Source organism: Metopolophium dirhodum, chromosome 3 (genome assembly GCF_019925205.1).
Source record: "Metopolophium dirhodum isolate CAU chromosome 3, ASM1992520v1, whole genome shotgun sequence".
In the NCBI taxonomy this organism is placed as follows: Eukaryota; Metazoa; Arthropoda; class Insecta; order Hemiptera; family Aphididae; genus Metopolophium; species Metopolophium dirhodum.
The window spans coordinates 7,758,726-7,782,980 of NC_083562.1; the positions used below are offsets into that span (position 1 = coordinate 7,758,726).

Here is a 24,255-nt window from a genome sequence, read left to right on the forward strand (position 1 = left end):
ATAGTGAAAAAAATCAATTTGCAGTTGGTTTACATAGAATTTTATATTGGTTTAAATTATTTGAACTCTGTTTGATCACAAAATCCGTGACATTATAGTATATACAATATATTATTATTGGTCACGGATATCGTTATTTACCGTTAATATTAGATAATACTAATTATTACGGTTAAATTAATAATTATGACAAAGTGCATAACATTATGTGTATATTATTGTATAATATGTGCATTGTATGTGTAGTGTGTATACTCTTCTGATGATACTCGCACTTTATTTGATCATTAAAAAAAAGTTGTTATTATTAAAGTGATGAACATTTTAATCATAATTAAAATACATTATTAATTGTGTGTACGTTTAGTAGGTATCTCATTTTCACACCATGTTCCGCCAAAAACTTTCAATTTACATTTTCATTTCATTTAGTAAATATATATGTATATATTTAAAAAAATTTTCTGAATGTAAATACATATAATGTTTAAAATTATTTTTTGGAAATCGAGCATATTATAATTTCTGTTATTTTAAAGTAGGTATATACTTACTAAATCTAATCTATATTTACTAGATATTAGTAAATGATAATACATGCAATACTAAATATAATATAAACATAATAACTTGCATTGGATTAATATTTTTTTACAAACATTTGAGATTCTTAGCTTAGTCAGTTAATCCTCGGCTTTTTTGAATGTTAAATTACGTGTTTTACATTTTTTTTTATTTTTGAAACCACTTTTTTACGTAGTAATATTTTCCCGAAATGTGTAGAATTTTCTCTTTGTCGATTGTAATTTGGATATAAGTTTTTAAGATTTCAAAATTCTGAGTAGTTCAAACTACTGTAAGAACATTAAGAATTCGAGTAGAAAAACTGTTGTTACGTTTATGTGTATACATTTTTTTTTAAATTTGTAGATATTTTATTATAACTTAATTGGAAATCGGTATTCGTTTGTAGTTTGTAGTTTGTACAAGGATTTACAACATTATTTGTAAAAGACAACCAAATTTACGAGAGAATTATACTGTTAGGTATACTCCTTATTCGTCCTATATTTAATTCCATTATATTATTCTAATCCAAAATAATTTTATCATTGTCGAGACTTAAATTTTTAATGCATAATATTTATAACTGAAAATATTTTATTCGAATAATTTAAAAATATAGTGTTCTTACAATATTTTAATTTTCTTACTATACTGTATTGTTTTTTTCGTCTCATAACGTTTGGTTTGTGTGTGTTTTTTTACAGGTGTTATCATGAAACCTTATCGTTTGCTAAACATTATGTCCTAACGACTTCGATTTAAACCCGCAATGATCAGAGACTGGGCTATGCATTGGTTTTACACAAAGAATGGTCTAACAGACAAAAACCGAAGTGCGCTGGATGTTTATCGGCAGGAGAATGTGTCGGAAGTTGCTAACATCCACGACTGGCAAAATGAATTGGAGACAGAACTGTTTCAAGGGTATTCGCCTGCCCTATTAACGTTTGCTAGTATATGCTGTGTGGTGTATATGATGGTTGGCGTACCTGGAAATCTCATCACCATCATCGCCTTGTTTAGATGCAAAAAGGTGAGTGGATTTTGAGTAGCTATAGTTGAGTCTATACAATTTATTATTTTCATGTAATTTACTTGAAACTTCAACCTTTTTTCTTTTTATACATTTTGATTAAGGATTTTTTTTTTGTGAATTTCACTAGGTTTATAAATATGATACACTTATTTTATTTTATAGTAATAAAGATTACATATACATTGTACATATATAATAATGTAGGTACTTTGGATTTAAGGTTTTATTATGCAGTATAATTGATTACATTACACTATTATATAGCATGTAAATACTCGTATGTATACAACACAGTTACATGAATAAGGATGATGTGTCAAACATAAAACACTAAATAGATATTTCAGAATACACTATAACGTTTTTGAACAACGGTTTTGTAAAAACTTTTTGGAATAAGGAATTAAAAATTCATGTTGTCATTAAAAAAAGTATTGAAACGATAAGAATTAGTGTCTTACGTTAAATGGATCATACCGTATAGCAATATTTTATTCGTGGATATATAACGCATATGTGTAGGACGTAGGTTTATTATATAATATATCTTATTATACCTACATCAAAAATTTAACGAGGCATTTAGATACCTACATTCAAATTATATATATATAAAAAATATTTTTATATGAATAAATAAGTAAATTATTTCAATTGGCTTGTTAATTATCCTTTGCACAATATTGCATACCGGATTTTTGTCTCGGTTTATATTTAGAGATTTATTAGAGAATAGTTATTTTAAATATGTCAACGCTGTAGTTGGGATATAACGGTCATGGATTGATTTATCGATACGAATTGTTCATATTATTACAGTGTAATTTTATTATATTTATAAGATTAAAATAAAAGTACGATTTAAAATTGCATTAGAATATAAATCATATCAAATACATTTAAATAAAGTATAATTTATCGGTAACACAAATAAGGAAATGCAATTTTTATCGTCTCTATAAACCTTTTTAAAACAGTAATAAAACTTAAACACTTTATACAAATAGTCGGGATTGAATTGCATTCCTCATAAATCACATAGAGTAAACGAATAAATAGTTATATACATAATATATTAATATAAAGTTTGTCATTTGAAAATTACTTCAATAGTTATAAGTTTATAACTTATAAATGTTATAAATTTCAATATAGGTACCTATGTCTAAACTGTTGAAATTCTACACGGGAATGATTTTTGTCGACTGGAATATTATTGACAAAGAAATTCGTCGAATTTCTATTAACATTCAGCGTGCCGCATAAACAACAAAATCGCAATAACACTAATAATGATAATAATACAAATTTAATCATATTATGGACTTAACAATTCGGACGACTGCTACTGTAGTATAATATAATATATAGTTATAATTTCAATATTATTTATAGAACAGTAGGAAGTACTCTCACCTATTGTTTTATTATAATATTACGTTCTGCGTAGATCATGGGGGAATCTAATAACTTCAGTAATAAATACGCACATAAATACTATGAACGAGTGGAGTAAGGGGGTTATTAAATACTCGGTTACGTCTTCACAGAAGTAAGAACGCGGTCGTCAGTCGCGGGACGAATGGGACGATTTGAATCGGTTCGAGTCGCGGTCGCGGGTCGTCGTCGGTTCCGTTCTAGACCGGAAGCCGATGGTGCCGCTACAACCGTGGTAGAACGTGTACACGGTTTTGCTATTAAATGCATAGTGCATAAGATTTCGTAAGCGAAAGTAACGAAAGGGGTGGACACGATCTGCCGTGGTGGCTGTACAAGTCGGCCCCTGAAATTTATATAGACCGTAATATATATATATATATAATTGTATTCCTATTGGAAGTATAGGTGATTTCGTTTTTTTTGGTTGTCTATTACAGCCCAATGGTATTTAGTCAGATATTTAGTATATCTGTGCGTAGGGTTGTAGGTATATATTCAATAATGTGTACTTATAATATGTACTCAATATGCCCACCAAAGTTACGAATATCATATCTAATAACCGACAATCGACGAGTTTTTCTGGTTAGAAGTAGATCATAATATTATAGGTAATTATAGTTAGGATGTACTATACAAATAATTGAAGTTATAATAAGGATCTCGTGGAAATGTATGAAAAGGTATTGTTAAATGCAAATGGAACATAATACATTTATACATTTATTGTATTATTATTTATCCGCACGATTATTGGTATAGTTGTAAAAAAAAATAATATATATATATTTTTTCTATAAATCTACAATATTAATATAGTACATAGTTCAATAGTTGTATCCGTCGTACATTAAGTAATTCACTTAATTTATCATAATTTAGTAGGTATAAAGGTAAATTTAATTAATATTTTTAGGTACTGTTTGGTTAGGTACTTTGACTTCGACTCTTTTTTTATCCAATAATCATTTTAAATGATTGCCGGGTATTTTACTACCATTTACCTTAGTTCGTTTTTGAATGGATTTTTTATATTGCCCTGATTTTCATGTATAATAGTATTCAATGTTATGTGAAGTTACTTTATGCTGAGTGATTCCAGTACTGAAGATTATAGCGATAAGAGTATTAACTGTGTACAGTTTAAAACAAGTACAAAAAACGAACCTTGTATTATGTTTAGTCATAATGTGTCATTGTAAATGACAAATTTATAAAGTTTTACATATAAGAACACTTGGGAATCACTTGATAATCAAATTAAGTCGTACTATGTTTAGAGTACTCTTCACTTTCTTGTATACTATAGTGTAGATTGGATTACATTTTCTATCAAACCGCAACACACAGTATAAACTCATAAAAGTGTCTATTGAAAATAACGCGTAATACCAAAGCAAATTTAATTTACGGATGTACACAATCGACAAATAGTGTTGATTCGTGAACAGTCAAATATTGTGCTAAATAAAATATTAAAGACGCAGAATCATTTAATATAATATAATATTTAGGTACCTTTATAATAATGACTCATTGTACATCCAACGTAAATAATAATTATAATTCAGTGATTACGATTACGGTTTTATACCATAATATTGTTCTGTTAAAACTTATAGATAAAGGATTTAACTTATATAGTTAACTTCTAACACTCATTTTATAGTTATTTTTAATGAATACAATATATAAACAGATACCCGAGATACGTAGTACGACTCAGTACGAGTACCAGGTAGAAAATAATATAACTAACAATTTCTACACATATTATAATGTTTAACAAAATATTCATTATAAATGTATGACTGAACACAGAAATAAACATTAAAGTTTCCATTCTTGGGAGTGGGAAATGTTTTAACCAATTTCAATTCTAAAGTTTGAATATAACATAATATAGAGTTCTGACACGAAAGAAAATCTCTGGGTGACAAGAATACATTGCTAAGTTATAATCTCAACAAATATAAACATAATCATATAAAACTTGCACAGATCATTAAAAAAATGTAATTTATTTGCATGATACTATTTAATTTTATTTAGATAGTGGGACATTGAATAATTTTTATTAAATGTAGGTATCTACTATAAATGTTCTTTTAATGATAAATTCATTGTTTATTTTACTGTTTTGGAGATTATAAAAGTACCTAAATAACAAATTTGTAAATATTGTATATTATAATGGTGCATTTTATTAGAAATTTAAAATTACTATTGTATTTGTTTTTCAATATTTCGATTCTTTTAAGTTGCCAAAAGTTAAATAAATTATTTTACTTTAAAATTAGAAATGTCAGTTTTTGATTGTTTAGTCTTTAGTGAATATATTGTATTGAATGCGATATTGTTAATACAATAGTATTTTCGTTGGAAAATTACTTTAAAATAATTAATAAAGTATTTTAAAAACGGTTGAATTTAAAAAACTATAACTGTATAATAATAACAATTAATTACAATAAAAGGGAATTTTAATTAATTCAGTCAAACAATGCAAATAATATAAGAACTTTTAATACTTTAGATGTACAAAAATGTCCAAATTCTTATGGCTATTGAGAATATTGTGTCATAGAGTAGTATGAATTCGTTATTCGGTGTATTTATAATAAATTCAAAAGGCTGTCATATTAGAGTTATGTTAGATTAGTTGACTAGCCACTATATAACCGCAATGTGAAGTTTTTAGAACTCCAGTGGGTCGTGTATTGTATTAAACATTTTATGGAAAATTCTTTTGAAACCTTTGGTAAGACAACAAGAGGGTAGGTACAACTATTTGTTATAAACTCTAAATTTCTATGTAATGTAAAATAATATTTAGTACCAGTTAATTTTTACTATATTCCTTGAAATGATAACGCTATTTAACTAAAATTATAAAAATAAAACACTATAGAAAACGTTATTAGTAAAATGTAATTATTAAAAATACTGAAAAATCTTACTTTATAAGCTATAATGGTACCTATATGTTGTAATGCATGCATTATATACATGACACACATAATTACTTTAGGTAGATTATTGTTTTTCCCTCGTGTTATTTTATTTGAAAATTTGAATAAATTATTCAGAATGGAAATCGATTAACCATAATATTTATAAAGTATCGTATGATTTTAAAATGATAAGTATTTATAAAAGTAATTTATGAATATTTTTTTTCAATTGATTGAATATATATTAAATACGAAAATACCAGTATGTATATATACGTAAAATAAAAAAATAAAATAATAATAAATCTGCCTGAATGAAATATAAAAATTAAATATAATTAGTATAAAACTAATACATTTCATCGTAAATAAAATTTCAACCAAACTGTGTGACAGTTGGATGATTTAGATGTACCTACACTTATTTTTTTTTTTTTTTTTAGTAATTAAAGTTTTACTGACGTAAGTCATCCTAACTTATTGTTATTGAGTTACATTTTTTTTTAGCATTTGGAAAATTGATAACAATCCCTACACTTATAAGTTATAACAATATAATAATATCGATCTCGTGTTTGAAATCCCGACCGGAAATGTATTATTATAATGCGTATAATTAAATATATGGTCGTATACTCGTTGAGCCATATTACTCGCATATATCTCGTTTTTATCATCACTCTGGCGATGCATGCGGCGCTATATTTAGAAAAATTTAGTTGAAGTGACCGGAACTCACCTCGGTGGCAGTGCAGTTGGATGTACCGGACACATGGACGACGATAAACTTTCGGTATTATATTATAATTTATATTACATATTATACACCCGAAGACGAGACCTAGACCCGTCATATAAACAACGCAATATGGCCGACAGTAATTCGCAGCCGGGTCTATCGTGCACTCACTGACACACACACATACACATACGCACATACACCACATTATCGCCTTATACGACGGGGTAGTAGTCATTGCCATACACGCGTATGTGTGTTACAACAGAGTTTCAGTCTGGAAGAGGAGTATTTGATTTGTATTCATCGTTAAATCCGATGAAAAAAAAAAACGGTCGTCGGTAATGGTTTCTTTTTTGGATTCGTCGTAAATATCGCACCGAGTATATATTATAGTCTGTAATAGATATAAAAATGTGCGAAAATTTCATAAGCGAAGCTACATAAAACATACCGATTATGTACCCCAGAAAATGTAAATTATATACATAATATATTATGTATAAATATATAACATTGTATATTATACGTGTGTGGAAATACGTATATAATATTATGATATAGTAAAATACGTTTTAAATTTTTTTCTGACAGTTTTATGCCAACGTCGACGCGGTCAGTTTCCGCTAATAGTGTTATTATCGTCGTTTAATACTACGGGGTTAGGAAATCGCTAATAAAATGTCCAGATATTTTTATCAAAATGTATTGAACTATCAAATCAAAACGATGATTTTTTTCGACAATAATGATGCAATTTTTTTTAAAAATTTTATCGCGTGATAAAACCGTTTTGTACCTTTGTGTACTTACATAGTACAATTTACAATAAACATACATATTATACATTTTATAAAATGAAAGGTAGTAGATGATTGATGAAAATAGTGAAGAAATATGTCAGCATAGGAGGTTTAATTACTCTACTGTGTAGAGTTTACACCGTTATAGCGTAAAGATTGATTACTAAATGCTTTTAATAGATTATTATTTTTTTTTTTTGGAACAATATTTCATGTTCAATTGATTTGATATTTTAAATACTGAAATTAAGATTACACAGATCATTATTACTTAATGATCTTAAGTTAAGGTAGATAACAACATGAACAATTATTATTTTAATTAATTTCTAAAAGTAAATAGTAACACAATATTATGTGTTAAGGTTCATATGGAGTGGCAACGGTGCAACGTGAACTATTTTACACTGAAATGCACAATTTAACTCCTAATTTCCCTTTCATCAGCCGCATGTTTTTTTTTTTACTTAGTGGCTTGACTGGTTACCTCGTTAGTAGTGTAAAATTTCATTAGTCCAATTTAAATTGTATAAATTTAATAATAAGATTCATTTTATATAATATTATAGGTAGGTACGTCATATTTAATTTGATTAATTTAATGTATATACTATATATATAATTTGTATACCTAATATTAGTCCGCAAATGTATTGCACTTTATTTATTAATAGTTAATACAAATTATATACGATTCATATTATTTATATTTATTTATTATTTTCAAAAATATATTTTTTTAGTAAACAAATACCTACGTGGTTTAGACAGATTGAAGAAACTGTTTTTGAATAAAGCATGATAAACTTTTATAACATTAGTCTGTTTGCTGAAAACTTTTTAATAAATTTAGTAGGTATTTAATAAAGCTAGATCCACTTTTGTTCAATAATTAAATTTTAAATTCTAACCCTATTCAAATACATATTTTATACGTAAGCTCGTAAAATTTAATTATTATTATTAAATAAACTATTCGAATAATAATAACTATAAACAAATATAGGTAATGAATTTATGAAAAAAGTGTACATTTCCAAACACATTCAAACAAATGGGATTTATTACGTATTTCACCAATTTTACGATAGACATTTAGAGTTATAAATATCATCAACTTTAATAATAACACTTTGTTGTAGGTGTTCAAAATTCGTAGCATCATATTTCTTTCTCACGAAATCATGTTTATTCCCACACGCTGTACTGTACGGTTGTACCACATGTTTCCTAAACATTATTTTTTTATTAGAAAGGATCTTAAAAAAATAAATAAAAACGTTTTTAATTCATAAACATGAGGTAAAACAATTAATTTCATCGCAAGCTGTTGTTATAAAGTAACGATGCTTTTAGGCGTGTAAAAAGTTTTAAGAAGTAACCGTAGTAATTATTATTTATTGAATTACTCGGAGTTTTGTAATGTATCAGTTTTTAAAATATGGTTAACCTTTTATTTTAAAAGTGGGAAATTGTCGGTGTTCAATTTATATCGACCAATATTTCCATATTGTAATATTAATATTTATGTTATTTTGGATTTATACCTATGATACCTATTATACATTATACTTCTTCGATGGTTCACAATACCATTAAATCAACTGCACATTTTAGTTCTCTACAAATTAGTATACTTATATATTCCTTAGGTACTTTTTAGGATATTAGTATTTTTTAATGAATTCAATATGGCAGTTATCATAGAATACTTAACCAAGTATATAAACGATAAACCGGTCAGTCGTCAATGGTCATGTATATTAAAAACTACACATATCCATATAGCTTCCTCACACAAATACAATATATAGGAAAAGGTAAGTAGGTACCTATATTGTTTTTTATTCTCAGATATTTTGTATGTCTTATGTAGCTTCGATTATGACATTTTCGAACATATTTATTTATTATATATTATCCAGACCACAATATTTACGAAAAATTCAAAAATGAATACAAATCAAACAGTTCCCTTTTCCGACTCAAACTCTGTAACACACACACACACACATCTATATTTTATCTAAATATTTATTAAAATGAATTGCATTGATTGCTTTTATGTGTGTTTTTGGTATTTATGGTTGTTGTTCTTCCATGGTAGATAAACGTAAATAGTATAACGCCTATATTATAATATATACACAAGAAGCCGCTTTATGCTCATTATACGCTTAATGCTTATTATAATCACGGATAATAGTATCAAGTATGGCTAGTGTATTGTTATCGAAATGGTATAGAGTTTCGTATTATCATGTAGGTAGCTTAAAATAAGATGTTTCTAGTTTAGCTATAGTTTTATATTGTCAGTCAACTATTGTTATTTCTGTACTTAGGATCATAATGATCATATAAAGTAGCTTCGACTTATACATATATATTATAGATATATTTTATCTACTATCTTATATAATACCATTATCTTATATATATATTATCTATTATACATTTGAGTTTCGTTTAGGGGGAGGGGGTGAAGGGGTTGTAAATGATCGCTCTTCTTTTGACCCAGAGCGAAAAGAGGAATGTGTTGGTTTTACAATGTAACATCGAAAAGATTTGAAGAAAGTTAGTGAAATAGAAAGTATCTGCTCAGTATTTATTTTTTGAAATGGGATATTTTTAAGTAAAATTAGTTTTAATGTGTTGACATTTGTTAAAATCATTAATAGAAATAGTTTTCAAAAATTAACTGTATAATTTGTACATAAATCACTATTAGTATTTATGTTAAGCCATATTGGTAAATTTTAACTCACAGTTTGTGATTTATGGTGATTTAAATAATTTATTTTTCGTGCCTGCAGTAATGCAAATTACATAATATTACATTTTTTTTTCTTAAACTTTGAGCACAGTTATTTATTCTATTTCTAGATTAAAGAATATAATACATTAGGTATGGAAATGTGTTGTACAATTTATGGTAATAAAATATTAGTTCGTCACATTCTTCTTTGCTGTCAGCTTGTATTTACGGTTTTTACGTTAACACATTTATCAGGAGATATTTAGGAGAGGAAATTGCACTTAGCTCTCATTAAACGATGATTTGGCACAGTTGTATGTCATTTTCCGGTTATTCAGATTGCAAAATAGTGGTAATCCATTGCGACCGGACTCGACGGCAAAGAAAAGACTGTGGTTAACGACTGAGATAGCTATGGGTGTATAGTACCATAATATCGTTTTGGTTTCTATTATTTTTCTATAATGGCGGCGTTTGCAACAATGAATATTGAACATAGTCCCTGCCGATTTTATGAGCCAAGTAAAAAAATTGTCTCCACCACCCGATATCAATAACACAAATATCAATTTAGAATATCGCTTTTCTAAAAACACATTCATATAAGCCACAGTTGCCGAGATAGAGAGGAATTTTTTAACGATTGTCGAGTATAATATATACAACATTTCATTCTACTCTGTTTTAAAATAATTCCTGATTTTACAAACCATTAAAGAAGACAATAGAAATAAATTCGAACGTTTAGTAAAATGTCCCTAACATGTCCCATGGTATATTTTTTATTGTGATGTATATATTTTGTTCAAATTTTTAAAATTAAATTATTTATCAGAATCTTTTTAAGGGATTTGAAGGTGGTATGAATTAGTAACTAGGTACTATATTATTTATTCAATATAAATAAATAAAGAATAATAGGTAATAATGAATATTTAGTTATTCGTTCTCAAAAAGGACATAGTTAAAAAATGTAATGCTGCGTAATTACATATGATTTGTAATAGATACATTTTTTTTAATCAAAATAAATATTAGATTCAGTACAATAATAGTTTATATACTTTTGATAGTATTTATTTTATGATACATTTTACCTTTTTTTAAAATTTCATTAAGAATATTTATTTATAGTGCCATATTTTAAATTTATTATTTATCATTGGACATAATGTTAATACAATTTTTTTTTCTGATTCAAAATATTCTTGCGTGAAGAGTGAAAAAAGTACCTAAGTACCTATTCATGAGTAAACGTAAATAAATCTCGATTGTCATTGAAATGTACTAGGTAGTTATTATCAGTAAAAATGTAAAATTGTATGTTGCATTTTATTAACTGATTTGTTGGATGTGTGATAATGGCCGTATAGCTCTTGGCCCCCATCGTTTGTTTAAACTTATTTTATTCTGAAATGTTTATTCGAGAAATTAATTTTTGTGTCTGCCATTATTAATTTATTATTGTTATAAATGATCGTTACCTACATATTAACAGTAGTGGTGCATTAATACAATGTATAATGCGCTGAAGTTCGTTCTTAGAAGTGAACATCTTTAACATTTCAAACTAAGTGATTTCTAAAATATTCTGGTCACGATTTCCGGCAAAATTAACAGGACCCTATGCTATTTGAGGTGTAAATTACTAATTTGACAAACGTCTATTACATAAAAACAAACACTATTGTCTAGTTAATTTGTTTTATAATAATATACCTGTACATGTACTCGTAATTTGTTTTACAATATATTTTCATTTTACTACAACCAATATTTTAAAAAAGTTAACGAATGGTTTTAAAATACACAAGTAATTAATATTATAAAAAAAAATTTGTTCCAAAGTATTTCTGTAAAAACATAAAATATTTGATTTCTTAAAAATAACAGAATGTTGTAAAATTAAGAATACAAATTTATTATCAAAATAAAAAAGAATATAATATTATATATTTCATTAGCTTCAAATTATTAATTTATACTTATTTGTGTACAATTGTTAAATTTAATCGCCGAAAAGTTTTCATACTAGAAGTTATATTATTTTAAAGTATAGGCACAATTGTATTTTTATTCTAGATCCGCGAAGAAAGTTCTATGCCTTAAATGCAATAAAAATGAATTAATTGTTTTTATCATTATTATTATAAATTATTTGAACAGATATAATATTGTCTCTTTTTATTATTGTATTTGTTGTTATTATATTATTAATGGCAGAAGAAAAGAATTTCTTGATTTAATGGTTATTACGAAACTTTTGTTATAAAATCTGCAATTATATGCATAGTTTAGTAAATTTACAAAATAATAACATAAACGTTCACAATAAGCCAACCGGAGAATTTTTACAAAACGTATTCATGCACAATTATCTGAATAAAAAAAATATATTACATTACATTGTATTATAATATTTGATAAGCTATTGCGTTAACATAATACATGTATTGCCTTTGTATTAAAACTGTTTAAATAATTTTGTATAAATATAATCGTGTTTTGTTCTTACTTAACAAACTATGAAAATTGTTACTTAAATATTAATATATTATACCTACCTAAAGATATGATGGATTAATATTGTATTTAGAAATTGGCTTAAAACATTTTAAATTAAAACCATTTGAATAATTTTGAATACGTATTATCGTGTTTTGTTTCTACCAAGTAAACTGTGAGAATGGCTAATTTAAATTAAATAACACCCATGTAAATAAGAGATTAGGTATATTTTGTTTTGTCTTAACATTTTTAACGATAAAATGATTTATTGTCAAATAAATGTAAATTATTTGAACAATGTCTTATGGTTGTAAGGTTCGTTATTTCAGAATATTGTTTATAAGGTAGGTACTGTAAGTGTCATTATAAGTAGTAAATGAGTGCTCACATCAAAGCTTATCATGAAAATATTACTGTGAGCGTCACTAATTGATACGTTCTCACATCAAAGATTATCACGAACATATTCTATATTTCTTATATTTGTTCATTATCGTGATTAATTAATAATAGTATGTATATATGTATTTCCCTAAAAGCCTTGAGTAATTATGCCATTTTAGTATGGATCGTACGTACATCGAAAATGAAGAAAAAAAATTAAAGGTATAATAATACCTTCTTTGTTACAAAAGCCATATCATTAATATTATTTAAAGCATTAAAATTATTAAATTTTTTTAGTTCTTAATTTGATTAACTTATTTTTAAATTTTAATATATTTAATTTAATGACGAAGCGATAATATTATGTTATGCATAAATTAAAACCAGTATTTATGCAATAGTTGGTCATAATTTTAAAAATAAATTTTAAATTACATACATTTGTGTTTGTACTGAACAGACAAGGCTAAGATATCAATTTTTCTGTAGAATACTATAGATGCATATTTTATTTGATTTTATCACATCTTCATACAATTTATTCGTAGAAAAATAATACAAATTGGGTTAGAAAGTCGACCTTTTCTGGACACTAATCTATTTATCAGTTGTTCTAAATCCTACAGAGGTTTACTAAATATTGATCCTGGACGGAAGACATTTCTAAATGTTAACTACAGATAATTCAACATACGATAAGCGCCAGGAATTAGAGCTGCACAGTTAATTTTATCTTCTGTTAGCCGTATTACTCTTAATCTACTGGTTACCTATGGTTTTAACGAAACAACTTATAAATAAATTACATACATGCAAACGTCACTAACGTGCAGTAGGCTATTACATTTTGGTCATACCAATGTTCAGGACATGTATAAATCACGGACCTTAACCGAGACTTTCGATTTCTCTAAGCCTCGAGCTTATATTCAAGTGTGATTTATGATAAAAAATAATACCTTAAAAGTTTTGGCAAATTTGTTGATATTCTACTACCATTTTACTCATATATTAAGGTGCTGAGTGGTCGATATTCAATTCCATCATTTATAATTCTAATTATACTTTTTATAAATATAATATAGTAGGTATATATATATTTTTAAAACTAAGTAATTAATTCATTTTTGTGGGCGTAAAATAGTGTTCTAAATTATCTCCGTTTATAAAGGTTAGTTAACTGTATTGCTTATTATAAATATGAAATTTGTAAGTTTTCTGTAGTATACATTGTTTATTTCAGCCGGTCATAGTCTTAGTCACAGTGGTGTAACCAGAATTATGACATGGGAGAGAGGGATTAATTATAAATTGAACCAAGTTTTTTTACAGTCTTCGTACATATATTGGGAGAAAAATTTCAATTGAGGGGGGAGGGTTAACACCCAACCACCCTGGCTACGCTACCGGTCTTAGATATTGTTTGCTTGTAAAAAAAAAAAAAACTTTAAATAATTTTATATAATTTTATTTTCAAACAAACACTTTCTTTGGAAGTGCGCATATTATCTACTGTATAATATTATACTAAACCTTTTCTTAGCATAACTATAATAACTACAAACAATTTTTACACGGGTACCCATTTCATAAATATTCATATTAGCTTATATATTTTTTTAATAATATAAGCAACATAATAGTATGGTCGTGATTATGATAATTATTTAATCTCATTTTTTTACTGATAATTCACCTTTTTAGGGCATATTATGATGGTAGATCGTCAAAAATAATAATATAAAATATATGGATAGTTAATACTTCCATTGTTGATTCATAGGATGACTCTTTTCATTTTATTAAACTTGATTTATGTACACCAGTACACGGTTTCTCACAGATTAACATATTATCATATTTAATCCATTAATGAATAATACATTTTGATTTTCTGATTTCTTTTTAACGCTGAAAAACCCGTATTCATAATATACTTGTCGTCGATACGAAGTAAAAAAAAATGGTTTAAAGTCAGTAAAATACTAAAAGATGAAAATAAAGAGTAAGGTGATAAACAGTAGATACGAATTCAATGACGAAAAATGTCGAATGGTAAATAACTTTCGTCGTTTGTCTTGTCATCGGAGCACAATTTCTACTTGTTAAACAGTTTTTCTCTTTTGTCCCACAGTATAGGTACCCACTTCGTTGTTAACGAGGAACAACTACCTATTTTTATTCATTTAGAGATAAGATAATTGATACGTTGATTTGTCAAAGAGGTTCCGGTACAGAGCTCTACAAATTCTCGATTTTTATCGAAGTTTTATGGCTTCAAAGAGCGTAGTTATGTCTATTGTTCCGGTGTGAAGATCCAACATAAAACCCAAATTCTTGTACCAGCTCTAATGCATTAATATAATTATTTTTCCATTTGTACATCCGTTATCATCACCTTCTCTAAGTATCAATTTTTTTCTTTTATTGAATAATAATATTGTTAAGGCATGCCAGTTCCGTCTATGTTACGAGCAATTGGGTATATTATGTGAAAAATAATTAATCGCTTTTGCATATTATTTGTTATTTTAATAAAACGCGGAAAAAAATCAATTACAATTATTCCACACTCATCTAATATAGTCATCGATGCTATAAATTTATGAAAAAAGAACGTTGAACCTTTAGTAGGTACATTTAGAACTGTTCACAATTATTATCAATTATACAACATTTTTCTTGTTAACCTCTTAAATAATATTAAATTGGGTTTTCGCACTTTTTTTTTTTTTACTACGTAATAAAAAGTTATTGCCATAGACATACATTTTTAGGTATAATATATGGTAATCGAACTATAAATAGTTATTTTTATGAGTGTAATTTATGTACATAACTACATTCCTCTTTTAGAAAATAAGATGATTTTAGTAATAATATAATATTATTCAACAATAAATATAATACAAATTATTTAATTTATTACAGTACCTATACCTATATAGTTTTTATGGTTTTAAGTATAAAAAATGTAGCACGTCTATAGTAAGATACAATATAGAAACTATACTACCTACCAGCAAGTTTTAATAATTTTGGTAAAATATATTATTCAAGGTGTAATAATAATGTTAATGTCAGGTAATACCATAATATTGCATTACATAATATACTGATATTAAGTGCTAACTAAATACTTTTAAAAAAATATGAGTTATTATAAATCTCTAATATTTCATTGTATACATAATTAAAAATTATACATTATATAGTACATTATAATGATATGTATTTTTGGTATTACACTATTACAATAAGCAAATCAATTATATTGTAAGTACCTTATATTCGTATTCTTGGATATGAAGTTCAATAACATTCATTTTTGAATAAACATATTATGTATTAAGGTTATTGAACTTCAAATGAAAAAAAAATAAAAAATTGTGATCGCTTTACTCTCCTTCACATATTATAATCAACAACGTATTTTAAACATTACATATTTATATTTTATTTTTAAATATTTTATTTGAATTATATTTCAATGTATCTGAAAGTATTACAAATACTTAATGCATATACAAATTAAAAATAACTTAACTGGATATTAACATGGTTTATTAACGAATATAATATAATATAACAGAAAAAATATTCATAAAAAAATGAATATGGAACATATTTTTAATAAAGTATAATATGGGTGAATAAACTTTATTGTTAACCTTGGACTTATGGCTCATGCTTTGGAATGATAGAACGTGATTTCTCTGTGTCATGGGGGCATTAGACTGTCGACAAATAACATTTCTGAGTCCAATTACTACACACACTACACAAAGATACATATTGAAGCATTGTTGTATCGTGTTGATGATAAATTCAAAATCATATTAATTTTCAATGAGAATTTGTGTATTGTTTGATTTAGTATAAGCTGATGTATTATAACCACAGAATACATATTCATAATGTATTCGAAATAACTTCAATGTGTATAGGTACTATATATATGTGTAGGTATAAGATATTTTGTAGAAGATTGATGCGGTAAAAGATTGTGTACAGGTATTATTATTTCAAAACTATAATTTTGTTGTTGTTATTGTTCATCGGTTATAAATTATCATTTATCGATACATTTCTAAATTTGCTTTTATTAGTAAATAATTTAATAAAGCTATCGCATGAACGCTCGTCCGGCACTGTAACGCAATTTGTAAATAAATTTAAAAAAAGACACAAAAGACACAATAAAAGATTAAAACAAATAAAAAAATAACAACTGCCAGGTTCTATGGTTTGTCGGGGGGGGGGGGGGGGCGTGGGGAGGCAAATGTTATAGTGTTTTCTTCACAAATCAAATGACTAGACAATACAGTATACGCAGGCTAAAAGCAAATAAATAAAAGTATTAAGACAGATTGTAATAGTTATTGTTTTTTTTTTAGCTATATATAAGTCCCTCCACTTTCTTTCACCTAAAGCGGATTTTCAACCTTAAAAAAAAAATGCCTTTTACGAAACCATACTTAAATGAAGCAGAGAAAATATAAACTTAAGTATCAATATTAGTCAACATTTTTTTGAGGAAACCACTTTGTGTATAATATTGTAATTAAATAGTATTAAATTAATTAAATATTATTTTGCACTTAGAAAATAACAAAAATATTTATGTTTAAACTTTGTATGCATCATTAAAGTTTTTATATCCAAACAAAAACATAAGTAGAAATTATTAATGTAATTCCAAAAGTTTTTTACAAGCTGTAAATTGAATAGCTGACGTTTTCTGATATTTATATCGTGTTATAAAATAGACTCGTGGTAATTAAATTTATTTTTAATTAGGTACCTAAGTATGTTTTTTTGCAAATATTTCTTTTTTTATATGTATATATTTTTTCATCTCTGTACACATACACATATATTTTATTTCAGTTCTCATTCAATATTATACGTCGGGGATATACATATGCTGCAGTTATCTTGAAATAACTATAATGAAATATATATCACAATACTGAAGAATATTTGATGGATTAATCACTTTTATAGTTTTATATGATACACATTGTAATCAATATTAAAAATATCTTGTTTAACTTATATGTAGGTCTATACATTAAATATAACAACGATATTCGTACAGTATTAAACGATACAATATAAATATTTTTAATACACTAAGGGTTTGGTAAAAAACTTATTTGACGTTATTTTTTAACCTATCACATTTATCACATACGGGCCACAAGCGTATATAGCATAATAGACATATTATACTCAGTGGCGCCATTTGAGTTTGTTTTAATAAGGGAGCCAAAATTTAGCAAGCCAATTTTTTCATCGTAAAATAATATATGTAGCTTTTCTCTGTATGGCGCATGTATGGAGTTGAATTTATTATTTTAATGAATCAAAAATTAGAAAGTTAAAAGTTGGTCAGCTTTTGTCATGCATACCAATAATATACATTTATAAATATGAACATATATATACGTAACTATACATTAACTCAATACATATTATATTACACGCATTATGGTTTTCATAGTATATTATAATATTTATTCATCACTCATCGGCCATTATACATTTTAAAAACGATCCAATTATAAGACACAGAGAAAATAAAGGTGCGAACAAATACACCGTGCCACCCTCCAAATGGTGACCCTGGACATATCTATTTTCATGGTGAATAAGGAGGGGCTCGCGACTTGGGGTTCAAACATTATCTCTAATTGCTATACGACACGAGTAAAACTTAACCGATTAACAATCATCATTTAGTACAGTTACCAAGAGCAGTTTTGATAATTGGAAATATAATAATTAGAATGGTCATCAGAAACTTTGACATATTAAGGTTATACATTTATATGAATTAAGCTCCGAGACGAATATCGCACGTATCATTTATGATTGATCAAAAACTACTGTTATCTGTGCGTTTGAAATTTTTTAAAGCTTCTTTTTGTAACTATTTAAAATGTAAGAATAAATAAGAACAAATAAAAAAAAAAAACTAGGAAAGTTGCTCTGCTGTCTAGTAGGTTTCCAGTGTATATAATAAAACGTAAATATATTTAATAGAATCTTCAATTGCAATTTAATAGGTACTGTATTATATTTTTAAGATTTTTGACCAAGAAAAAATATTATTTTTGCTTGAAAATAGGATTGAGCGTAGAAAATGATCATCGTAATATAGTGGAATGTTTCGTTTTCAACGATTATATTTTCTTCGATTAAAACCACTTATGCTAATATTTAATTTGCAAGCTTCTTTTGACTTACAAACAAAAATTTTATGAACACATACCAAAAAAACATCCAAACTATTAAAATTTTTTTTATTATATCTAGATAATACTAATATAAATATTTGGTCGAAATGTCATGTCTCTAGAGTTATAAGCAAAAAAAAAAAATTATTTTCTTGAAAACTTATGTTACGTAAATATACTTGTTTTTTTCATACATTTTTTTTAGTTTTTCTAGTTTATTTTGAAAAATACTGGGAAGTTTAGCTTTGAACTCCCACTATATATAGTACCAGACAACACCCTCAAAGTTGAATCTTTGTACTGTTCCTAAAATTAATATATAAGATACACAAAAGAAACCTATACATATAAATAGGACATAGGTACATAATTGTTAAACCTAAACGTTAATTGCTCTACTCAGAATCAAAAAATGTATTTATATAATTCATGTCCTCTAGTCATGTTTGAATGAACAAAATGCGACGAAATAATTCAACAATCAACATAATAATTATCATTCTTATTTAAAATGTTCTTGATTTACCATATTTATTATATATTTATATTATATAAACCACTAGCAACTAGCAAGTAAATCAAGAAATATAATCCTATTAAAAACAAAAAACAATAAAACAAGTCTTATGCGTTAGCTGTACATTATCACTAAAACTTTTGTGAATAACAACTTTAAGGAAGTATATTTTAAGACTAGTGTCATAATAATTAGAATTTTCCAGTGCAGATGTGAGTGGGAGTATCAATTATTTAATTTTCTGTATACGTATAAACAGTATGTTATTCCAAAAGCTATTTAACTTTTACGGTTAGTTGCATGTTTCGGTCAACTTCGTATATTTTTCATCATTGTTTTCATTAAAAAAGGCAACCTCCTACGTTGTCGACTGATCGTCCTTGTGAATTGTATTTATAATTATAATATGCGTCACTGATTACCCATAATATGCACCGAATATGCTAATAATGAATTATTATATTGTATTCCTAGTGTATACAATATGCTAACAATGAATTATTATATTGTATACGTAGTGTATACGAGTAACCGTTTACTGTTTTATTTTTGTGTGTATTTTTTTTTTTATCGAATGGTGGTAAAAAAAATTTAAAAAAAATGTTTTATCCACTTTTAAGAACGGATAGAATAAATTATTAAATAACTCCCCAGCGTATTTTTCCGTAGCCATAGATTCCTTCTCTTTTAGTTTATCCTTTGGAACGCTTGGTATGCAGTTGCTACCATTTCATTTTATTAAACGTGTTTTACTTTTTTGTGGCAAATATAAAATGAAAAAGTTTTTGGAGACCCAATGAGCTGTTCGTGAAGTATTTACAAGGTGTTTCATTTAATAATTTCTCAGAAATTGTATTTAATTAGTTTTCTTCAACTTCACTTTTCCAATTAATACTATAAGCATTTCAACAATATTAATTAAAAAAATATATACTAAAATATATATAGTTTACATTCAAACACAATATTATAGTTGAAATTACTATGTATTTCTAAGTAGAATAATGATGAACAATTATTACATTTTAATTAGTTTAAAATATTATTTTAACGTCAGTTAAATACGTTATGTATTTTGATTGTTAAATGTATTACATTTCCTTCATTTAATTTGTGAATAGATAGTTACACATCTATAACGTCATGATTCTTACGGCTTATATAGGCCATCTCTCAAACCCAGTAGTTAAAATCAGTTGTCTGAAATAAAATATAAAAACCAATACCAATATCATTTAAACTAAATTCTAACATAAACCTAAATATTATTATTTATAAACTAGCTGATCCCGTACACTTCGTTGCCCGTTAAAAATTCCAACTCTATGTGATTCAAGCTTTGTTCAGTTCGTTATTTAATATTCGCGGTGTGTGGTGTTCTAAACTTAAAAGTTATCATCAATCATCTTGAATCTCAAAAAACTTGTGCAAGCACCATCACGTTAAAATGTGAATTTTGGAAGATGCTTTTTCAGAGCACACTCACGTGGTGGTCCGAAAATGGTACCCTGAAAATTGCAAGCCTCGAGCTATCGTTATTTAGGCTCAACGTTGATCAGTCAGTGAGTCGCTCAGGTTCGATTACATTATATTTTAACCATCCCACCTGAGACACGCTTGTGATTATGCGAACAGTATGTTTTAAGACCACGCGAGGTGAGTACGTAATTACGAATTTTATTAACACGTTATTTATGATGTGCATGTGTAGGTTCCCGGGACAACAATCGTAAGATTATCGTTAGGAATACCATTTTTACTAAGTTATATGGTTTTGACCAAATATGATATACAGGTCTAAAATTATATTCAATCATAACCAATAACATACAATAAACAAAAATATTTTATTATTTTATTATTACTAAATTTTAGTTTATTTTTTACTTGTTTGCTGGACAACGGCATCAATGTTGTAATTTGACATCCAGATTTTCTACTTTTCTGGTGGATTTTCCTAAAATTTTCTTTTATACAAACCTTGTCCTGACAATTACAAACACAACAGAAAAAAAATCAGCGAAATCGGTAAAGGCGTTCTCAAGTTATGGCGTGACCAGGGGAAATAGGGATTCATTTTTATATATATTTAAAAGATTTTTTTCAGTTTTTCTGATTAGTCAGAATTTTAGATTGCAATTATTTTGACGATAATGATATGAAATGGTTTCTTTGCTTTTTTGTGTCATTTGTGTCGTTTTTAATTTAAATTATTTGATAAAATTTTCTTTCGATTGTTTGAAATGACTAAAAATCCAGAGTTCGGAGAGGAATGTCGTGTCGAAGAAAATCCCGATATAAATCCGTTCACTTCCGGGGTGGTGTGTGGGGGCGAGTTATAGCGGTAGTGGTAGTTAGTTGGTAGTAAAAGGTCTACCTATAGTACCTATACCCGTAGGTATATATATCATATGGCGTATTTTAAACACGTAGGTATATGGCACGGGACGCGTCCGGTAGGTAATTTGACAGCAACAAAATAAATCGACTCGGATACGTATAATAAACCTACGCAGGCCACGCGCGTACATAGGTATGACGGATAAATAGAAAAGCCGGTGGAGAAAATTTCTTTACGCTTTCGCTTTTCACCGGCAACGGGCAGACAGCTCTTAAGCCTCGGCGGATCGAGCGCGCTCCCAATGATTATAAATTATTTCACGTCATATCATTAAGATTAATCGAAAATCCGTCCAATATGTTTCAATATACCGTTTATTTATTTTTATTATTGTCCGTATCGTTTTGATTTGGGCCCGGTGACATTATTGTAGTACCTCAATGGGTTTGGCTAATAATCGCCGCGGTGGCGGAGAATGAACGAATATATAGCTATATAATGGTGCTCAGAGCTCATTACACAATATATGTATAGTACAACGCCAGGTGGACGTGCGTAGGTATATAACACTTGCATGTATAATATTATATATATATTATTATGTTCGCAGAGAAACTCGACGAAACGTTTAAAGTATGAATTGTGGGATGTAAGGGTTTATGACAATAGTAAAGAATGTGATCGTTTCGAGAATTATGAGCGTCGCTTTGTTACGAACGACAGGCTGCGAATGCGGAAAGAGGGTATTCGATGATGAATTGAGACCCATTTAGAAACATATTAAGAATAGTTTCGGTGTTTAAAGTAGGTTAAGGAGTATTGATGATTTCACTACGAGCTGCTCTACTGCAGTCCTGCGGGATTGACTATAAAATGATAAAACCGTTTTCTAGTGTACCATGTCCGTCGGCCGCAAATCCCAATATTGCTAAAAGCTGATGTGCATCCATTCGTCGTATACGATTTATCGTGTGACAATTTATCGTCGTTACTAGTTAATTCATCGTGGATAACTTTATTGTCAGTCTAGTTTATCGTTTATTCAAAACAATTTTAAATCATAGTTTAAATCAAGATTTTAGATAGTACAAATGTACATTAAAATATCAAATATAGATATGACATACTTTGTAATTGGATAGTCCGTGAGTTAAAGGTTAGATAAGTAAAAATAAGTCCATTTAACCATTTTTTAATTATTACAGTGTCTTGTAAAAAAATTTGAGCGTAGATTTCATTTTTGAAATAATAAATTCATTTTTTTTTACCTTAAATGATCTATAAAGAATGAAAAATCCGTTACTGTCGGTAGAGTTTTTTAGTTTCCTAAAAAAAAAAAAATGTTTTGATTTATTCCATTTTGTTCACCCACCGTCCAATTTATCGTCAGTCTTGTTGATTAAGTATGATTTATCAAAAAAAATTCTTAAATAATAAAAGTATACCTTTTAAAATAATATACACATCGTATTTTACTGTATTCAAGATATAATGTGAAAAATAAATAATTTCTTTAAAAAGAATCTAAGAAATTTTCAATTGTTTATCGATAAATATCGAAATATATACCTATTATTATTATATTAATACATTATTTAATATTCTAACTTACCTGATATGACGTAATTCCCATCAAATCGTGTGTTGCACTCTGTGAATTGCTGGATGTTAAATCTTTTATCGTGTTCACTGCTTTCATTGGTTCAATCAATTGAATCCAAATCTGCAGATAAAAGGTTGTGGTCTTAACTCTTTTGCTCCTATAATGTTACCTATTGTATTACTCTTCTATACGGCACAACAATTAACAGAATAAATATGATTATACATATTGTAAATGAGGTTTAATATTAAAACCAGACGATTTAATGAAGGACATAATATTGGAGATAACGGGAAGAGAACGACAATATAGGAGGGATGACTATCAGGAGAGGGACGATAACTTAATAATGACATACACGAT

At 27.1% G+C, this 24,255-nt stretch overlaps 1 protein-coding gene across 2 annotated transcripts in view; it reads left to right on the plus strand.

Annotated features, from left to right (window-relative positions):
* LOC132941022 (G-protein coupled receptor moody) overlaps positions 1-24,255 on the plus strand; it is a 175,596-nt gene that overhangs the window by 12,405 nt on the left and 138,936 nt on the right. For both annotated transcript variants that reach the window (XM_061008868.1, XM_061008869.1), the window contains exon 3: positions 1,272-1,600. In XM_061008868.1, coding sequence (XP_060864851.1) covers positions 1,337-1,600 — 264 coding nt within the window. In that variant the 5' untranslated portion in view covers positions 1,272-1,336. The remainder of the gene's footprint in view (positions 1-1,271; positions 1,601-24,255) is intronic.